The sequence below is a fragment of the Trichechus manatus genome, unplaced genomic scaffold (assembly GCF_000243295.1).
Source record: "Trichechus manatus latirostris isolate Lorelei unplaced genomic scaffold, TriManLat1.0 scaffold00037, whole genome shotgun sequence".
Taxonomy (NCBI): domain Eukaryota; kingdom Metazoa; phylum Chordata; class Mammalia; order Sirenia; family Trichechidae; genus Trichechus; species Trichechus manatus.
Genome location: NW_004443973.1, coordinates 14,783,517 through 14,802,973, shown reverse-complemented (window position 1 = coordinate 14,802,973; position 19,457 = coordinate 14,783,517). Strand labels below are relative to the sequence as shown.

At 34.5% G+C, this 19,457-nt stretch overlaps 1 protein-coding gene across 1 annotated transcript in view; it reads right to left on the bottom strand.

The window, feature by feature from the left end:
- FASTKD1 (FAST kinase domains 1) overlaps positions 1–19,457 on the bottom strand; it is a 42,307-nt gene that overhangs the window by 15,059 nt on the left and 7,791 nt on the right. Inside the window, exons 4-9 of the mRNA XM_004375539.3 lie at positions 15,365–15,490; positions 10,295–10,693; positions 8,010–8,120; positions 6,909–7,040; positions 2,580–3,066; positions 1,305–1,419 (exon numbers count right to left, since the gene is read on the bottom strand). Of these exons, the coding sequence (XP_004375596.1) occupies positions 1,305–1,419; positions 2,580–3,066; positions 6,909–7,040; positions 8,010–8,120; positions 10,295–10,693; positions 15,365–15,490 (1,370 nt within the window). The remainder of the gene's footprint in view (positions 1–1,304; positions 1,420–2,579; positions 3,067–6,908; positions 7,041–8,009; positions 8,121–10,294; positions 10,694–15,364; positions 15,491–19,457) is intronic.

The following is a 19,457-nucleotide window of genomic DNA, read 5'->3' as shown; positions in this document are numbered from 1 at the left end:
AAAAAAAAAAGATGCTGGGAAAGTGACATGCCAACCAAATGTTGATTGGTTTTTTTTTTAAAAAAAAAAAAAAAAGTCATAAACGACAATCTAGTGACAATTGGGAAAAGCTGATTATGGACTCAGTAGCAGATGGTATTGGGACTTGTTCATTTTCTTAGATGTGTTAATAGTTTTGTGGTTATATAGGAGAATGTCCTTATAACCTGAAACCCTGAAGTATTTAGAGGTGACACTTCAAATGATTCATCACATACACACATACACACACCCATGCACACACAAATCAAATGTGGCAAAACGTTAATAATCATTCAAGCTGGATTGTGGATATACAGTACACAGACGTTTGTTATACTGTTCTTTGAATTTTTTGTATGTTTGAAAACTTTGATAACAAAAAGTTACAAAAAAAACAAATACTCTCCCCCAAAAAAGTCAAGGCCAAACCAAAAAAAAATAGTGAAATATAAAAAACGAAGTAGACCTATATTCTAAATAGAACACTGTTATTGTTGTGTGCCATGGAGTCGATTCCAACTCATAGCGACCCTATGGGACAGAGTAGACTGCCCCATAGGGTTTCCTAGGCTGTAATCTTTATGGGAGCTCATCACCAGGTCTTTTCTCCCAGTGGAGCCACTGGTGGGTTCAAACCGCCAACCTTTTGTTTAGAAGCTGAGCGCTTAACCATTGTGCCACCAGGGCTCCTTTAAATAGAACATAAAAGACTAGAATATAAGAGACTATAGAGATAACAAAAACAAACACAATGAGTGAAGCTTGACTGGATACTGGGTTAAAAAAAATAAAAAACACTCTCAAATGTACTTTGGGAACAATTCGGGAGATTTAAATAAGGACTGCATATTAGATATTAGGGAATTATTATTAATTTTCTTTAATGTGATAATAGTATTGTAGGAGAATGCCATTATTCTTAAGATGCATATGCTAAAGTAATTAGAGGTGAAGGGTCATAATGCCAACAACGCACACTGAAATGGCTCAGAAAAAAATCAGAGAGCAAGAGAGAAACAAATAAAGCAAATATGACAAAAATGTTAATAATTATTGAATCTATACAGTGAATATATAGGTGTTTCTTGCTCTATTTTTTCCATTTTTCTGTAAGTTTGACATTTCCATAATAAAAATGTTTCAAAAATGGATAGAAACTTTTATTTTTTAGGTATAGAAATCTTACTATTATGCCTACCCTTTCACCGAGGACTATCTCTTAGCCCAGCAGCAAGTATCCTCTGACATACTTAATTCAATGTATTATCAAATAATATACCTACTTAGGTAAGAATTAAAATGTTGAATGCAAGTCCCCAAGAATTCATTCCTTTGAGGTGGATCATAGTTCAAGGTGCTGAACGGAAGAATAACAGAAAGGATTGAAAAAGGATGGATCTGTATAAATAGAACAATATTTTTATAGTTTAAACTTCAGTAAAACAAAATTTTGAACCTAATTGCTATTTCAGGTAGAAGACTTTTTTTTTTTTAACATGCCTATAGTTATATATAGACTGTGTCATTCTGTGTATTGATTATTTTCATACTGCTATTATCTGTTTAAACACACCACTAATTAGTAGTAACTCTAAAAGTATTAACATAGCGCTTGCTTCTATAGCACATATACTAAAAACATTAACGCAGAAAAACAAATCAGACAATCTACAAATTAATTTGTTATGTCAAAAATCTTGTTCCAGAATTCAAGTCATTAAAATGAATAGAAAACTGCATCACTAATTTCCATGATACTCAGTGCTTTTAAAGAATCAACATATTATGTAATTAAGGAAGTTTCTGTATCTTAATTTATCATCATTAGCATTTATTTTTTCTTTGTTCATACATTCTTTTATTTCATTATACCCCTACTCATCAAATACTTAATGGCTGCCAGGAACTATGCTAAGCAAAGACAAACTTTTTTTTTCATTTGTGAGAAAATACTGTCTTATAAGTAAAAGCCTAAAACCTGCTGTACACAGTAGAGATTTTATAAGTGAGCTGCTTCCCACATAATCCCAAAAAATAGCACTTTACAAGTTTAAGAAATAAATCCATAAGATACAATGACAATTTGAGAATACTAAGCTCAATAGATACCTCATCATTTTCTCAGCTTTCATACTTATCTTACATTTTTCAATATAATTGTTTTTAAAATAAAAGTAATGTCACAGGATTACAGAAAATAAGAAAAAGGAAAAACTAAGTAATTTATACTCCACTATCCTAATACAACTATTATTATTTGCAAGTATTCCCTTCTAGTCAATGAATTTTGACCATTGATTTAACAATACTGTAATGAACCAAAGGATGATTGCTAATCTCCCCAAATCAGCAATTCTGGGGGAAAGAAAGTGACTTTAAGAGCCAGTGTAAGAGAGAGGAACAACAAATTGCTGAACCAAAAACTAGAGTTTAATTTTTAAACTTCAAATTCCATTCCAGGTTCTCAAAGTACTCAAAAAATTTTGTTCTCAGAATAAAAAATTACACTTCTAGAAGTTACAACCATATAAAACTAATGTGTAACATTTAAATTTTACCTTTTCAATCTGTTGAAGGACCACTGAGGCTATTCTATCAAGTAGCAAAGTATTGAGGTAGCTAGTTCTAGAAATAAAAGTTGCAATCCCCGCAACATTTGTGAAATTAATTTCATCCATCAACCGTTGTAAAGTAGCAATTGTTTCTTCAAGAAGTGACTCAACAAACCAGTCTCCTTTTAAAGATTTAAGTTCCTCCCATAACAGATCCAAATTATTGCTTTCTTGTAGCCTCTGACGTCCATACTGATCTAATTTTTGAAGTAGTTTCAGTTGTTTTCCAGTAGTACTATTCAAATACGTGTGATCATACTGAATCCATCTTAAAACAGATGTGGCAAAATTATTCAGATCACTGAGGTCACACTGTGGTAAAACTGCTTCAATTCGGGATGTCCCTACTTCATCTAGGTGAGGCGAAGGAAGCATGGAAATAGCACTGACCAGGATGGAAATCTCAGCAGGTATGACACTGATTTTCAAATAACTAAAAAGGCAGGGGGGAAAAAATGAAAAGAACACAAAGTTAATACATAATCAACAAAAAAAAGACAAATATTAAAATACAAATATATTATTATTATAATCAATATATGTGACAGGATTAAAAGACAAATTGATTCAAAAATGGTTAAAGTCAAAGATAACAGGTCCATAATGGGTCATTTGGAGTCCTGGTGGCACAGTGGTTAAGAGCTCAGCTGCTAACCAAAAGGTCAGCAGTTCATATCCACCAGCCTCTCCTTCGAAACTTTATGGGACAGTTCTACTCTGTCCTATAGGGTTGCTATAGTCAGAACCAACTCAACGGCACCTAACAACAATAACAACAATGTGTCATTAAGGGAAGCTCAAATGTTCTGAAGCATACCCCAAATTTTTTTATGAAAAAATAAAACTTTAGTTCCTGGATAACTAAAGGTCAGTGTCAGAATAATATATCCGCCGCCATTGCTGCCGACAGAATCGGGCTGAATTTCTAATGTGACATGGCAGGAGCTGGTATGACCTAGTACAGGGGCTGGCATACAGTGATCAGTCAATAACACTGGTTTCCTTCTCACTTTTGCTACGTAGGGAGTCCAACCTTAACACAAACAAAACACACACAGGACATACAATCCCATTCTCTACTCCTCCTTTCCCAAAGTCCCATTGCAAGAGTCCTGCCACCAGTTGTTAAAAAGTAAATAAAAAACTGGGAGCTTTTAAAGAACCTTTAGGTTTAAAAGCGGTGCAAGGGATAATCAAATAAACCTAAATTAAAAGAGTTACCTGTCTTGCTTTAAATTAGCATATTAAAATAATCATAATATTCAACACTAGCAAAGTAGCATTAATACAGGCATTCTTATGCACCATTGTTGTTGTTAGGTGCCATCGAGTCAGCTCCAACTCATAGCAACCTTATATACAACAGAAGGAAACACTGCCTGGTCCGGCGCTTTAGGAAACTTGAAAAGCTGATGTAACCTTTCAGGAAATAATTTAGCAGCATGGCTCAAGAGCTTTAAAAATACATCATTTGATAGAGTCAATCCCTGTCTAGGAAACTAGCCTAAGAAAATAATCTAAAATGTGGACTAAGACTTGGGTACGTTATTCATCACATTTTGAATATGGCTAAAAATATAATCTAAATATCCAAAGATGGGGAAAAGTTAAGTGAATTGTGGTATAGAGTATAATGGGGTGTTGTTCAGTCATTAGGAATATTTGCAAGAAGTTCTTAATGATATGTGAAAACGCTTATAAGGTTAAGTTAAAAAACAAAAAAACAATATGTTCATGGTTCTCATATATACACACACCCTACAAGGAAATAAACTAAGCTGTTAACAATGTTTGAATGGGTTTGTGAATGACTTTTATTTTCTTCTTTATACTTTTCCCATTTTCTAAATTTTTCGAAATGATTGCTTTTTATATAATATTTGGCACAGTGCCTGATACACAGTAGGCACTCATAAGTACTAAATATTTTATTCTTAAAATTACAAAAAACTAATACAGGATTTATATATATATATATTTAAAGAAAGAAAGCTCCAAAAACTACATCTGTTTGTAGAATTGACCTAAAAGAATTCCCAATATTGGCCAATCTTGTAATTCTTGTCCAAAATTAAATCCACAACACACCAAATCTCTCCAGTCTCAATCTGATGTTCTTCCTTGTGATACTCCCTCAAATTCCAAAACTTTGATATTCATGTGTGTTTATTTATATCATTACCTATTCACCAGAATGGCTAAAGTTAAGAAGTCAAAAAATACCAAGTGTTGGCAAGGATGTGCAACAACTACTCATATTCTGCTGGTGGTATGAATTGGTACAGCCACTTTAGAAAATTACTTGGCAGGATCTACTCAAGATGAACATATGCATACCCTATGAGCCAGCAATTCCACTCCCCGCTAAATATCCACTGAAATGCATATACGTGTTCACCAGAAGATATCTACGAGGATATTCATAACAGCACTGTTCATAATAGCCAAAAATTGGAAATAAATCAAATATCCATCAATAGTAGAATGGATAAATAAATTTTGTTATATTCTAACAACAGAATAATATACAGTAAAAACATAGCTAAATCTCATAAACAGACTATTGAGCAAAAGAAGCCAGACACAAAAGAAATCATACTGAATGATTCTATTTACATAAAGTATAAAAGCAGGCAAGAGTAACCTCTGCTATTAGAAGCAGGGATAGTAGTTACTCTTCGGGGGGGAGGAGGAGGAAAATAATGAGTGAAAAGGAATATGTATATTTTATGTATATTACATTTCAATAAGCTAAAAAAAAAAAAAGAACAAAGACATTATTCCAGGACATGAACTCCGTTGGTTTGCTGACAGGTTAAGGAGCTATATTTAAATAAGCACTTTTTGTGATTTAGTTCAGTTAGATTGTGTTCCTTCTAACATCCACTTAAGATTATCTGCACTGAAGTGGGAGAAGGTGAGTAATTCTGGAACATGAGGCACCTATGATTTTTACATAATATTTCCCAACTTTTAAATGTTAGTAAATAATTTGAATAAAAATCATTTTCATACAATTTTAAAGTACAGAGATTTTAAGGGCTCTCGCTACTCAGAATTAATTACTCTTAACATTTGCTCTCACCAAAACTTCACATAATAAAACATTACAAGTAAAGTGAGATCCCCTTTGATTGTTCTACTCCAACTATCATTTTTCTGTTAATGTACCATAGGCAAACAGTATTGTATAATTTAATTTTTTTAAAAACACTGTGCAGGCCAAATAAATCTTGTCTCTGGGCCAGTTTACAACATCTAATTCAGAACATAACATTCTTAATTCAGAGGCTCTCTATGTGAAACCCTATGCTAAATACGGAAAGGATGAATAAACAATAAGCATGCACACAATCACCTTAACAATGAGTTATTTCTACAAGAATAAGGTCAATTTCTTTATACACACCAAATATACCAAACTGTCATTTGATATAATGCCACTTCTTATTCCTCAGTTCAAATCCTTTTTAACCATCCAGTTATCACTTGATTATAAAAATCTCTTTCAACTATATGCCAATCTTTTGATATGGCATAAAGTCTCATGCCTGGTCTTTCAGAAATCACAATAAGAAATCAAACTAGTAGTGAAAAACGGAGGGGGAAAAAAGATTAAATTATGTTTTGAATTGCATTCAAGTCATTATTCCCATTTTTTAAAATTTAAAAAAAAAATTTTTTTTTTCAGCAGCAAATTCCATTTTAGCCTAATGAAAGTCAACAGAAAACTAAACAACTTCTTAGCTGAAATATGAATGCTAAATCCATGGAAAAGCAGGGAATTTTAAATTATGAAAGATATTTCTATGTGAAAATACTTTTTCACTAACATTACCATTATATATTTTGTTTTAAAAGTAAAAAAAAAGTTAAATTAAAAAGTTTAATATACCTTAAAATAGGCAAGTAAGCAGACTAAGGCCCCTAAATATGAATGCTACTAAATGAGGTTTTGCCTTCCTCAGCAGTCCCAAATCTTTTCACAGTTATTGCGTTCCTGCAGAAAAGGAGAATGGCTTGGCTTTTACTGCTATTCATCCCCTAGGGAAGTCAACTGCCCTATTAGCCTCATTTCCATTTGAAAATATACCAAGCATGGGGATTGGCAGGATGAGAATGGGTAGAGAGAGGTGTCTTAACATTTTTAATAATAAGCTAGCTGAGTCTATCTCCGCAGAGTTCCAACCAATTCTTTACATAATTAAACAAAACAAATGTTAAGGCTAGATTATAAACTGAAAGGTTAAACAAACACTTCTAATTGAATCTTACCTAAGCAGTAACTCTCTGAGTCTCACAAAAATGTCTTTACTTTGAAAATGCAGAAAAATCAGTGCTCGAGTTATCTTCAATAACTCTAGTGGTTTATAGTTATCCAAATGTTTATGCACAACTGAAGCAATTCTAAAAAAAAATAATAAAACATACATTATAATCAATTCACTCATTTATTATTATTAAACATTTACTGAGGAGCTTTCTCATGCCAGACACTATGCTATGTGCTGGATAAATAGCAACAAATAAGATGGTTAAAGAAATGTAAACAATTAAAATACAATGAGATACGAGTTATCAACGAAGTGTGGATGAAATAGAGTTCAATTATCAATAGAGAGGAGATAAAAACAGTCTTATTTCCTAAGTAAAATCTCACAGAGCAGCCATCAAATTCCACATCCTCCAAAAACTGAACCACCAGTTACTAACAAGTAGCAAAATTGACTTAATTTTCTTCCTTCAGTCCCATTGGGCCTCTAATGGAGGTGCTTCAAAGCAATGGGAAATATTAAAAGGTAGAAAGTTGGAGGAAATAGGCAGCTGGTGGGTTCGAACTGCCAACCTTTCGGTTAGCAGCCAAGCACTTTAACCAGTGTGCCAGTGGGGCTCCTTCCGAAATGGGCAGAAGGAATATTAAAATAAAGGAAAACATAATGGATAATGAAAATTTAAGCTAATAGTTTGAAGTACATTTTTTTCCTTCATAAATCTCCAATTAACAAAAATACCAATATATGGCATTACGATTTCAAGGTAACAACTGTGGTGTGAGACAATTCAAGTTCACATGGATGTTAAATATTCTGCAGAAACTGTCCTTTTGCAAAGTAGGCTCCTTGTGCTCTCCATTTTCCTAAATTATGATGCTCTGCTGTTGTATAACAAAAGCAGCAAATGAAATGAAAGATGACATAAATAATTTCATCATCTCTATTTTGAAAAACAAGTTAGAAAATAATTAAACTATGCCGTGTTAATTCTCTATTTCTTCAAAAACAGCTAGATTACAGGGGAAAAAAACATAATTTTTTCCTAAAAAAAAAAAGAAAATGACAACTCAAACATAACACTATGAATTAAAGGAAACACTACTTTTTAATCAGGCGTGAATTTCTACTTTCCATCTCTTCCATTGCTCCCAACACTGCCAGGGCTTGTTGGCTGGTCAGCTCCTCTGACATCAGTAATATGGTTGATTTAAGTCTAAAGGAAAGAAAAATATTTATCTACTGAAAAGCTGATGATTGGCTTGTAAAAAAAAATTTTTTAAGTAACAATTGTTGGGTAAGGAACAGAAAAAAATGTAAATGTAAACACAAACTGAATTCAATATGTAATTCCAATTTTCTCCACATATAATTGGGAGATAATATAAAATATTATTAAATAAATAATACGTAAAATTGTTTTCTTCATAGCAATTAAGGCCTTAGTATAACCTAATCTTAAAATGTTTTTTCCAGATATGTTTTATTCAATAAATGACTTTCAAACAAGATAAGGTTCCAATGTTTATAAAATACAATGATTTGATGAAATTATTCAATACTAGAGAGCTAAGGAATTAATGAATGACATTCTAAGAATATTCCAATGTCTTAAAATTAAATAAGATTTGACCAGTAAGCCAATATGCTTATTTCACCTGCATAACAGAAATCTTACACACTAAACTCTTTCTATAACACTATAAACTAAAAATTTACAGAAACGGCCCATTTTGAAACCATCCAAAGTAGTTCAGTAATGAAAGTGCCAAAATAAAATATGTCTTTTAGAATAATTTAGAATAATAATAATAATAAAATAATTTAGAAATAATTCAGGCTCAAAACATGAATCCTGAGGACAGCAGGATAAAATTGTCTATTCATCCTAGATAGCTCCACACTATCCTTTTCACCTAGTCCAGCTTTATCAAAGGTATCAAATCCAGTTTCCCACCCCTCTCCCCGACCCTCACCCCCACCCCCACGCTTTTCCCAACCACTTCAGCCTCCTTTCTCACTTCTCTGCCTGCCCATACCACTTACTATCTATGTCACTGATTTCAGTACTTACTCATAAGCTATATTATGGTATTCACATATTTCTAGAGCCCTTAGTGGTGCAGTGGTTAAGTGCTTGGCTGCTAACCGAAAGGTCCGTGGTTCAAACCTACCAGCCACTCCTCAGGAGAAAGATGTGGCAGTCTGCTTCCATAAAGATTATAGCCTTGGAAATACTATACGGTGGCTATGAGTCAGAAGTGACTCAACAGCAATGGATATTACATATTTCTATTCCTCCAACGAGAATATAAATTCTTTGAAGGCAAAGACACTGCTAAGTCCAACTTCTGTACTGCCTTAGCATGAGATTTTAACAATACGTGGTGACCAAAACAAAAAAAGATTCCTAAGATTTTAATTTAATCATCTTGGTTCCACCTTGATATAGTCCTTTAAGATGTGACCTTAAATTTCTTCATATAATTCAAAAAACTCTTAAAAATAAAACTTTCTCCATGAAGTTCCCCCTGATGAATCATTCCCTAATAATGCAGATTCCTCTGTTATGCAACTCCTGGAGCCCCTGCTTAGTAATATGAGGCCACTGATTATACTTGTTTGCTCATGCCTAATAATCATGTATTAAGTTAATATTTGCTCATCTGTATATCCCAAATATTTCTATCTACATCAATATCTGGCAAAGCTGGAAACTTAAAAGATAGAAGCCGGATCGATTTCACTCAAAACTAGCATGGGAACATATTCCAGTGGACACAGTAAATGACTTTGATGATGAATGTGATGAAGACATCAAAGAGTAAAATGGTCTGTGTCAGGACTACTACAGTTCTGAACATTCCACACCCTATGCTGGGGATTGTAGGCCTAAGAAGAGAAAATAAAAGCACTAAATAGTGTTCTCCATGGTGTTCTTCCTCCTCTTCTTTCTGTGTTGGGGAGCAACAGGGGGTTATTGTCCATCTCTCCCAGCATACCGGTTGCCATCAGTTCAGACTCATGGCAACCCCATGTGTGCCATAGGTTTTCAATGGCTGTGATCTTTTAGAAGCAGATCGCTAGACATTTCTTAAGAGGCACCTCTGGGTGGACTAGAATTGCCAACCATTTGTAAACAAGTTTAACATCCAAACACGTTAACTGTTTGCACCACCCAGGGACTCCTTTCAGAGCATAACAGTAGATTAAGAGTTGAGATGCAAATTTAAACAATCAGAGAAAGAATTAAGCAGGAAAGCGTAAGAGGTTATTCTCTTTTACAAAGTCTGATGGGGTGATTTTTGTGCCTTCCAGAACTTCAAGGAGACCTAACCATGAAGGGTCCATATATCCCCAACAAAAAAAAGTACTTTTAGCTCAACTTACTGTTTCCTTTCTTCCGGTCCTGCCATGGGTCCCAGTGCTACAAATAATTTTACAAAGCTAGCAGGGTTATCACACAGAGGAGTCATTTCAGTTAGCTTCGTTTTAGCCATTCTAATAAATTCAAAACTATGAAACTGTAGAGACTGGTATAGGCCAAGTATTTTACTGATGGATTCTAAATCAAGGTGGCTCACATTGCTTACAAACACTTTATTGCACCTTTCTAATAGTGGGTAGTAACTATATTTAACATTCCGAAGAAACTGTACTATTCTTCTTGAATTGTTGACCTGGGAAGAATCTATGGTGTCAAAAAGAAGTTCTGTTTTGTTTACTAATCTTTCTCGAAACTGTTGTGATATTAAAGAAGATGTGCTGACCATTAAGACAGACAAGGACCTGAAAAAAGAAAAAGACATAAGCATTTTTACATTATGTAGGAGTAATGACCAAATGTGAGATTAAATCAATAGCTATGGAAAGGGGTTGGAAAAAATATAACGGGTTTTATGCTATGAGATTTTTCTTATAAATACAAGTGGAACTTGAAATCAGATCACCTAGAAATTGAATTCTTTCAGACAAAAAGTATTGAAATAACGTTTTTTATTGCACGTGTAAAACACTTCAAGTTTCGTCCGTAGATGACACTGTTTTTGGTGGGAAATATTTTAGTGAAAATTACTTAGAAATCACTTTGGATTAATAGCCCATGAGTATAGCATTAAAAGTTTCATTTTGGATTTTTAGAAATAGATTTCACTTTGTCACTCCTTTCTCTGTATATTTATAATTTACCAATAAAAATCTTGGTAAAATATTTCCCACTAATAAATGACTTCATAGTTCTTAATGTTTTATGTCATTTTGATATTGACAGTACTCAACACAAGATGGCATTTAATATTTCTTCACTCAATAAGCACTTATGGAGAATAAGTCACTCTTCTAGGCACTAAGGAAGACACCAAAATTAATAAAGTGCAGTCCCTGCTCTCAAAAGATTGCTCTTATACAATACAAACATCTGAAAACTAGGAATGCCCCTAGAATGAATACAGTATGCAAAATGGAAAAGACATAACAAATGCTCATAGATGAAAATAAGAAAACAATAAAAAAAAAAAAAAACAATTGAAATGTTAGTATATATTTTTTCAAATTTCTTCAATCTTCTCATAAAATAAACTAATTTTCAAAAAACCCACAAAGGCCAGTTGTACAATGCTTTGGCTTTTCTCATTACAATGTTTAATGTTAATTAATATTAACAGATTAGCTAAAATTGTCATTTAGTTTAACCATGAACTCTTTGAAATTATTTTTTTTAATTGTGTATATATTTGTAATTGCAGTTTGGAGTTGGGGAAATGTCCAAAGACTTCATTAGATTCTCAAAGGGGTCTGTAAGTATTTTTAGAATTTTATGAAAAAATTACTGTATAGAGATTTTTACTATTGTCTCCCTTTTACAAGACACTTTCTCACTTTCAAACAAGTAAGAATAAACAACACTAAACAATCTGTTAAAAAAAAAACAAACAAACTATTACTTCCAAGCAGCATAATTCTTTGGAATTAGAAAACTTAGATTCAAATCTTGACTCCCTCTCTTACTGGCTGAGACCTTAGGCAATTTACCTAACCTCATGGAGCAAGAGTTTATCATGTAGAAAATAGGGATTAAACTAGCTAGATGGATATATTCACATTTTTGCCCTTCTTTCAGTGCTAGATCACTGCGCTTTCATTTTCATCTCAGATACTTACCCCAGTGTTCAAAGCCACCCCCTTTCTGCCCCAAACATCTTCCCAGTCTTTAATGGGCTCTCATTCTCAGCTCTCTCTCCAATATTACTTCTACAAACTCACTAGGAATGAAGTTTCTACACCTTTCCTAAGATTACTGGCACTGTTGTATTTTAAATAGTTTTCTTAGGTTCTCCTTCAATCTCAGTATTTCATGACATCAGGGATAGCTCAACCAGTAGCAGGTACTAAAAAAATGCTATTTGTAGGATAATAAAGAGCCAGGCTAAAAAGATAAGTGAAATTTAAAAAGATAAGCCAGCTTAACAAGATAAGTGAAATTCCCACTATTAGTGAATTTAGCAATGTCAAAGGACACAAAATCAATACACAAATATCCACTGTATTTCTATATACTAACAACAAATAATTGGAACATGAAAAAAAATTTTTAATGCCATTTCCAATAGCATTTCAAAACATAAAATATTTAAGAATAAATTAAATAAAAGCTACATAGGACCTCTACATGAGAAACTGTATCTTTCCTAAAAACATGGAAAGCTACACAGTATGCATGCATTGGAAGAGTTGATTTTGATGACAGCTCTTCCCAAATTGACCTATAGCTGTAATTCAATCCTTATCAAACGGAAGCAGACTTTTATTTGTGGAAACTGACAACCTGACTCTAAAATTTATAAGGTAATGCAAAGGACCCACCATAACCAAAATGATATTGAAAAAGAAAGACCAAGTTGAAAGACTTGCAGTATCCAATTTTAAGACTCAATTTAAAGTTACAATAATCAACAAAGAATAGTTTTAGTGAAAGGATAGATTACTGGAACAGAACATACAGTCCATAAATAGAGATAAACATTCACAGACAAATTGTTTTACAGACGGGTGCCAAAACAATTCAATGGGTAAAGTCTTTTTATCTTCTTGTGTTACAACTATATATCCATATGAAAAAGAAAAAATCTTGACCTCTACCACATACCATACACAAAAACTAATTTGAGATGGATCATAGACTTAAACATAAAAGCTAAACTAAAGCGTCTAGAATAAAAGATAGGAAATTATCTTTGTGATCTTGGAGGAAGCAAAGACTTCTTAGAGACAGCATAGAAGGCGTTAACCATAAAAGAGAAAATTAAAAACTTATTATCAAATGATGCAATTAAGAAAATGAATAGGAGAGACACAAACTGGCAAGAATATTGATAACACCTATCTGACAAAGGACTTATATCCAGAGTGTATAAAGATCTCCTACAACTTGGTAGTAAGACATGCAGTCCAACTCTTAAAAATGGGCAAAAGACCTGAACAGATGCTTCCCAAAAGAAGATATACAAATGGGCACAAGCACATGAAAAAGCGTTCAACATCATTCGGAAATTACAAATTAAAACCATAATGAGATACCACTACACAATACTGATAACATCAAACGTTGGCCAGGATATGGTGCAACATTGCTGATGAGAATGCAAAATAGTATAACTACTTAAAAAATTATGAGGCAATTTCTTAAAATCATACATCTATCCTATGACCCAGCAGTTCTATGCCTAGGTATTTACTCGAGAGAAATAAATACATAGTCTACAAAAAGATTTGTATTAGAATATTTGTTGCAATTACCAAAAACAACAAATAGCCCACATGTCCATTAACAGCTGAATGGATAAACTGTGGTATATTCATACATGGAATACTAGTCAGTAATAAGAAGGAATGAACGACTGATACATGCAGAAACAGGGATGAGTCTCAAAACGTATATTGAATGAAAGAAGCCACACGTTAAACAGTACAAATCATATGATTCCATTTACATGAAGTTCTAGAACAGGTAAAATTTATGTAGGGTAACAGAAATCAGAACGGTGGTTGCCAATATAGATGGGGGGTAGAACTGAACAGGAAGGGAATAAGGAAACTTTCTTAGGTGATGGAAATATTCCCTATGTTGATATAGGCACATATATTTGTTAAAACTGATAGAACTATACTCTTAATATCTGTGATTTCACCAACTGAAAATTAAACCTCAATTTAAAAAAATTTAAAATTTTCATGCATAATTAATGAGTATATCCACAAGCATCTTAAGTTTAATAAATGTTTGTGACTGGGAAAAAACCTGTCAGGCAAGAACCTCGGGCAGCCAGAGGGTATCATAGGTGTATTTAAAAACAAAACAAAAAACAGAAAGGCTGGGCTGGGAGGAAGGTGAGGTTGTGAAAAGAGGGCGGGAAACTATTACAATTTTACTAAAGTGTAATCAAAAGTAATGTGCTAGAAAAAGCTGATCTGAAACACCAAAGACAACCACAGCACTGAGATATGAAGGTTAATCACTGATAGTAAGTAATCTTACCATGCCCCCCAACCCAAAAAGAAAAAAAAAGCACTACTCAGAAAACCAGAGACTCCTCAAATGTTACTTTGAAATTAATAGTTCTTTGACACATGACTAATATAATTATTAAGTCTCCTTTATGAAATGAAAAAGAAGAAAATATTCTCAGATGGAAGAAATAAGAAAGATGTAAGTGCATGCAAAATTTTATGAATTCATATTTAATTTTAATACTTCCTGGGTTTACTTCAATGTGCAATAATAATAGCAACTATCAATTACTGAAAAATTTCTATGCTCCAGATACTTATTAGAAGATAATTGTCCACGGGTTTCTCAAATTTCTACATGTTACAAGCAGAAACACCGACTGCCTTTACTCAGAACTTATCTTTTTCAAGCATGTTTGTATAGCAAACAGCTTAGGAAGATAGAGATAGTGTCTTCCTCTCAAGCAAAGAACAGATATATTTATTGCCTGTTATAAAAGATTTGGGTTACCTAAGCTCAGGGCTCCTCTCCTGGAACACGGCCCACTGTAGGAATTGGAATTCAGGGAACCAGGGTAAGAAAATGCTGGTACTCTGGCTACTGCTATTGCTATGAGAAATAAAGTCCTTTGTCTTTGACCTCAGAGTTTCATGTCTTCTGCTAGTATCTTTGAAACTGTGGTAGGCTAACTAGTTAGCTTGCAAGTAAAGTAAAATCTCAGTCCCTTTGCAATTCTCAACAACACTGTGTTTAAGGGCTTTATATACAATATATCTAATCCCCCCACCAGTGCTGCTAAGTAGATATTACTATCCTCATTTTATAGATGAGGATACTGAACTTCTGAGAGGATAAATAAGTTAGCCTAGTCATACAGCTAGGAAGTGGCAAATCTATGTGTGTCAGCATCCAGGATCTTTCCACCACAACACAAAGCCCCTAAATAGATTTACCTTAAGTCCTGTATGGTTTCCAAGTTTCTATGTACAATATCAGCTATTTTTCCCATTAATGGACTAAAATGCAAATGTTGATCTGCTAGGCAAGAAGAAAATTTTGACAGCACATTAATATCAAACCTATTAAAGAAAACATACAAAGGAGATCATTAGTATTTACTTTCACTTAAAACACTTAAATACAAAGCAATCAAAAAAGCTACTTATGTTTGTTACTAATATAAAATTTTTTCTAAAATGTTATTATTATAAAAGTAACACACGCTAACAGTTAAAAAGACAGATACTATAGAAAGATTAAAAAGGGAAAATCACTCAAAACTATTTGAATCATTTATCTATTAGTTTCTGAGATAATAAAACAATTTCAACTCAAGCCTGCATATTAACAAATAAAACAAACACTCAATATTAAAACCCTGCCGTGAAAAACTTGAAAATTTTTCTACAAGAAAAATTACCCAATTTCTCCAACAAGTAAATTGCAAGAGAAAAGTGATGAAGAACTGTTAGAGATTTTAAAAGACTTCTAATTCATTAAAACAGAAGCATAAGAAAGTTCACAACAGCGTTATATGTAATAGTAAAAAACTGCAAACAATCCAAATGTCCATCAAGAGTACAACAGATAAATTATACATATTCATACAATAGAATACCACGCCACAATAAAAAAGAACTACTGACTCACACAAAATCATGGATGAATCCTTAAAATACACTGAATGAACTAGACACAAGAGTACATATTGAATAATTCTATTTCTATAAAAAGAAAACTAATTGACAGCACTAGAAGCCAAGATAGGGGTTACTCTTGGGGTAGGGGAATGTGATTGGAAGAAGACATGAGGAGAACTTCTAGGGAACTAGTAATATCTTGTTCTTAGTCTGGGAGCTGTTACATAGAAGTGAGCCATCAGTAGGTGAAAATTCATCAAGCTGCACACTTATCTCTCGTGTACTATTATATGATAGTCTTCAATACACCTACCCCTCACTTATCGAATATGTCGTTTTCTGATATTTCGCATTTACAACAATAGTAAAAAATCTACTATCGGACTATTTTCCACATTAACAATGTACGTCTGGCAGTAAGGAATGCCGAGGTGCAAGGCAAGAGTAACGCTGGGTGTGATGGTTAAGGTTACGTGTCAACCTGCCTGGGCCATGATTCGCAGTAGTTTGGCATTTACGTAATGATGTAATCTGACAGTGATGTAATGAAGTAATCATCTTCCATTTTGTGATCCGATGTGATCATCCTTCATTTTCTCACAACGTTAATTTTTGCAAAATGACCTGGTCTTTGGAATCTAACCATGTCCATAAGTGAGGAGTGGGTGTAAAGTGTTTAGTTTAAAAAAAAAGAGAAACCAAAGAACCCTAGCAACCAAATGTAATGTGTAGATCTTATTTGGACACTAACTTAAACAAGCTGACTATAAAAAAGACCTTTACAGGACAATCAAGGAAATTTGAACACAGACTAGGTATTAGGTGATATTAAGGAATTATTAATTTTTATAGGTATCATAATGACATTGTATATTTTTTTAAGAGTCCTTATCTCTAAGAGATACATACTGAGGTATTTACAGATGGAATGATGCTGTTGTTGTTCTCAGGTGTCGTCCAGTTGGTTCTGACTCATAGCAACCCTATGCACAATAGAACAAAACACTGCCCGGTCCTGCACCATCCTGACAATCATTGCTAAGTCTGAGCCCATTGTTGCAGCCACTGTGTCAATCCATCTCGTCGAGGGTCTTCTTTTTTGCTGACCTTCTACTTTACCAAGCATGATGTCCTTCTCCAGGGACTGGTCCCTCCTGATAACATGTCCAAAGTACATAAGACGAAGTCTTGCCATTCTCACTTCTAAGAAGCATTCTAGCTGTACTTCTTCCAAGACAGATTCATTAGTTCTTCTGGCAGTTCATGGTATGTTCAATATTCGTTGCCAACACAACACTTCAAATGCATCAATCCTTCTTCGGCCTTCCTTCTTCATTGTCCAGCTTTTGCATGCACGTGAGGCAACTGAAAATACCATGGCTTGGGTCAGTTGCATCTTAGTCCTCAAAGTGATATCTTTGCTTTTTAACACTTAAAGAAGTATTTTGAAGCAGATTTGCCCAATGCAATACGTCCTTTGATTTCTTGACTGCTGCTTCCATGGGCATTCATTGTGGGTCCAAGTAAAATGAAATCTTTGACATCTTCAATATTTTCACCATTTATCATGATGTTGCTTATTGTTCCAGTTGTAAGGATTTTTCTTTTCTTTTTTTTCTATTTGTTTATTTTTTCCAAAACAAAAGTTTATATATAACATTGTTATGTGATTCTGATTGCTCTCCCCATACTGTGACAGCACACTCCTCCTTTCCACCCGATTCCCCATGTCCACTGAACCAGCTCCTAACTCTCTCTGCCTTCCCATCTCACCTCCAGACACAAGCTGCCTGTTTAGTCTCCTGTATCTACTTGAGCTAAGACACACACTCCTCACTAGTATCCCTTTATGTCCCACAGACCAGTCCAATCCCTGTCTGAAGAGTTGGCCTTCGCAATTGTTTTACTTCTGGCCTGATAGAGAATCCAGAGGCCATGCTTTCTGGGGTTCCTCCAGTCTCAGTCAGACAATTAATTCTGGTCTTCTTACTAGAATTTGAGTTCTGTACCCCACCCTTCTCCTGCTCCATCAGGGACTCTGTTGTGTTCCCTGTCAGGGCGGTCATTGGTGGTAGCCAGGCACCATCTAGTTCTTCTGGTCCCAGGATGATGAAGTCTCTGGTTTATGTGGCCCTTTCCATCTCTTGGTCTAATACTTTCCTTGTGTCTTCGGTGTTCTTCATTTTCCTTTACTCCAGGTACTTGGGATCAATTGATGCATCTTAGATAGCCGCTTGCAAGCTTTTAAGACCCCAGATGCCACTCACCAAAGTAGGATGCAGAACATTTTCTTAATAAGCTTTGTTATGCCAATTGACCTAGATATCCCCTGAAAGCATGGTCCCCCGACGTCTACCCCTGCTACTCTATCCCTCAAACTGTTTGATTGTACTCAGGAAACGTCTTAGTTTTGGTTTAGTCCAGTTGTGCTGACTTCCCCTGTAGTGTGTGCTGTCCTTTCTTCACCTCAGATGATTCTTATCTACTATCTAGTTAGTAAATAACCCTCACCCTCCCTCCCTACCCTCCTAACCATCAAAGAATGTTTTCTTCTCTGTTTAAACCTTTTCTTGAGTTCTTACAATAGTGGTCTTATACAATATTTGTCCTTCTGTGACTGACTAAATTCACTCAGCATAATGACCTCCAGCTTCCTCCATGTTTATGTTTCACAGCTTCATCGCTGTTCTTTATTGTTGTGTAGTGTCTTAGGCTGGGTTCTCTAGAGAAGCAAAACCAATAAAGTGTATAAATATATATATAGAGAGAGATTTATATCAAGGAAACACCTCACGCGACTGTAGAGGCTAGAATGTCCCAAGTCCGTGGATCAGGGTACAGGCCTCTCCCAAGTCACACAGCCGCAGAAGCTGGCAAGCCCAAGTTCAGCAGGTCAGAGAGCAGGGCTCCCACTTACAGGCTGTGCAGATCGACGAATCCTAAGTTCAGCAGATAAGCTGACAGCTCAAGTCCCAAGAACTGGAGATGAGGCGACAGGAGACAGCCGCAGGATCCAGAGAGCAAAAGCCAGAACGTCTGCTTATATTCAGATGCGGACCACATCCGCAAGGAGACTCCCTTTCATCTGATTGGCTACTCACAGTATAGTCAATCATGGGAGTGATTACATTAAAACACTGAGAATCATGGCTCAGACAAGTTGACACACAATCTTAACTATAACACATACTATTCCATTAGGTGGATATACCATGATTTGTTTCTCCATTCAACCGTCGATGGGCACCTAGGTTGTTTCCATCTTTTTGCTATTGTGAACAGTGCTGCAATGAACATAACTGTGCATAGATCTATTCATGTGACAGCTCTCATTTCTCTAGGATATATTCTAATGAGCGGGATAGTTGGATCATACAGTACTTCTATTTCTAGCTTTTTAAGGAAG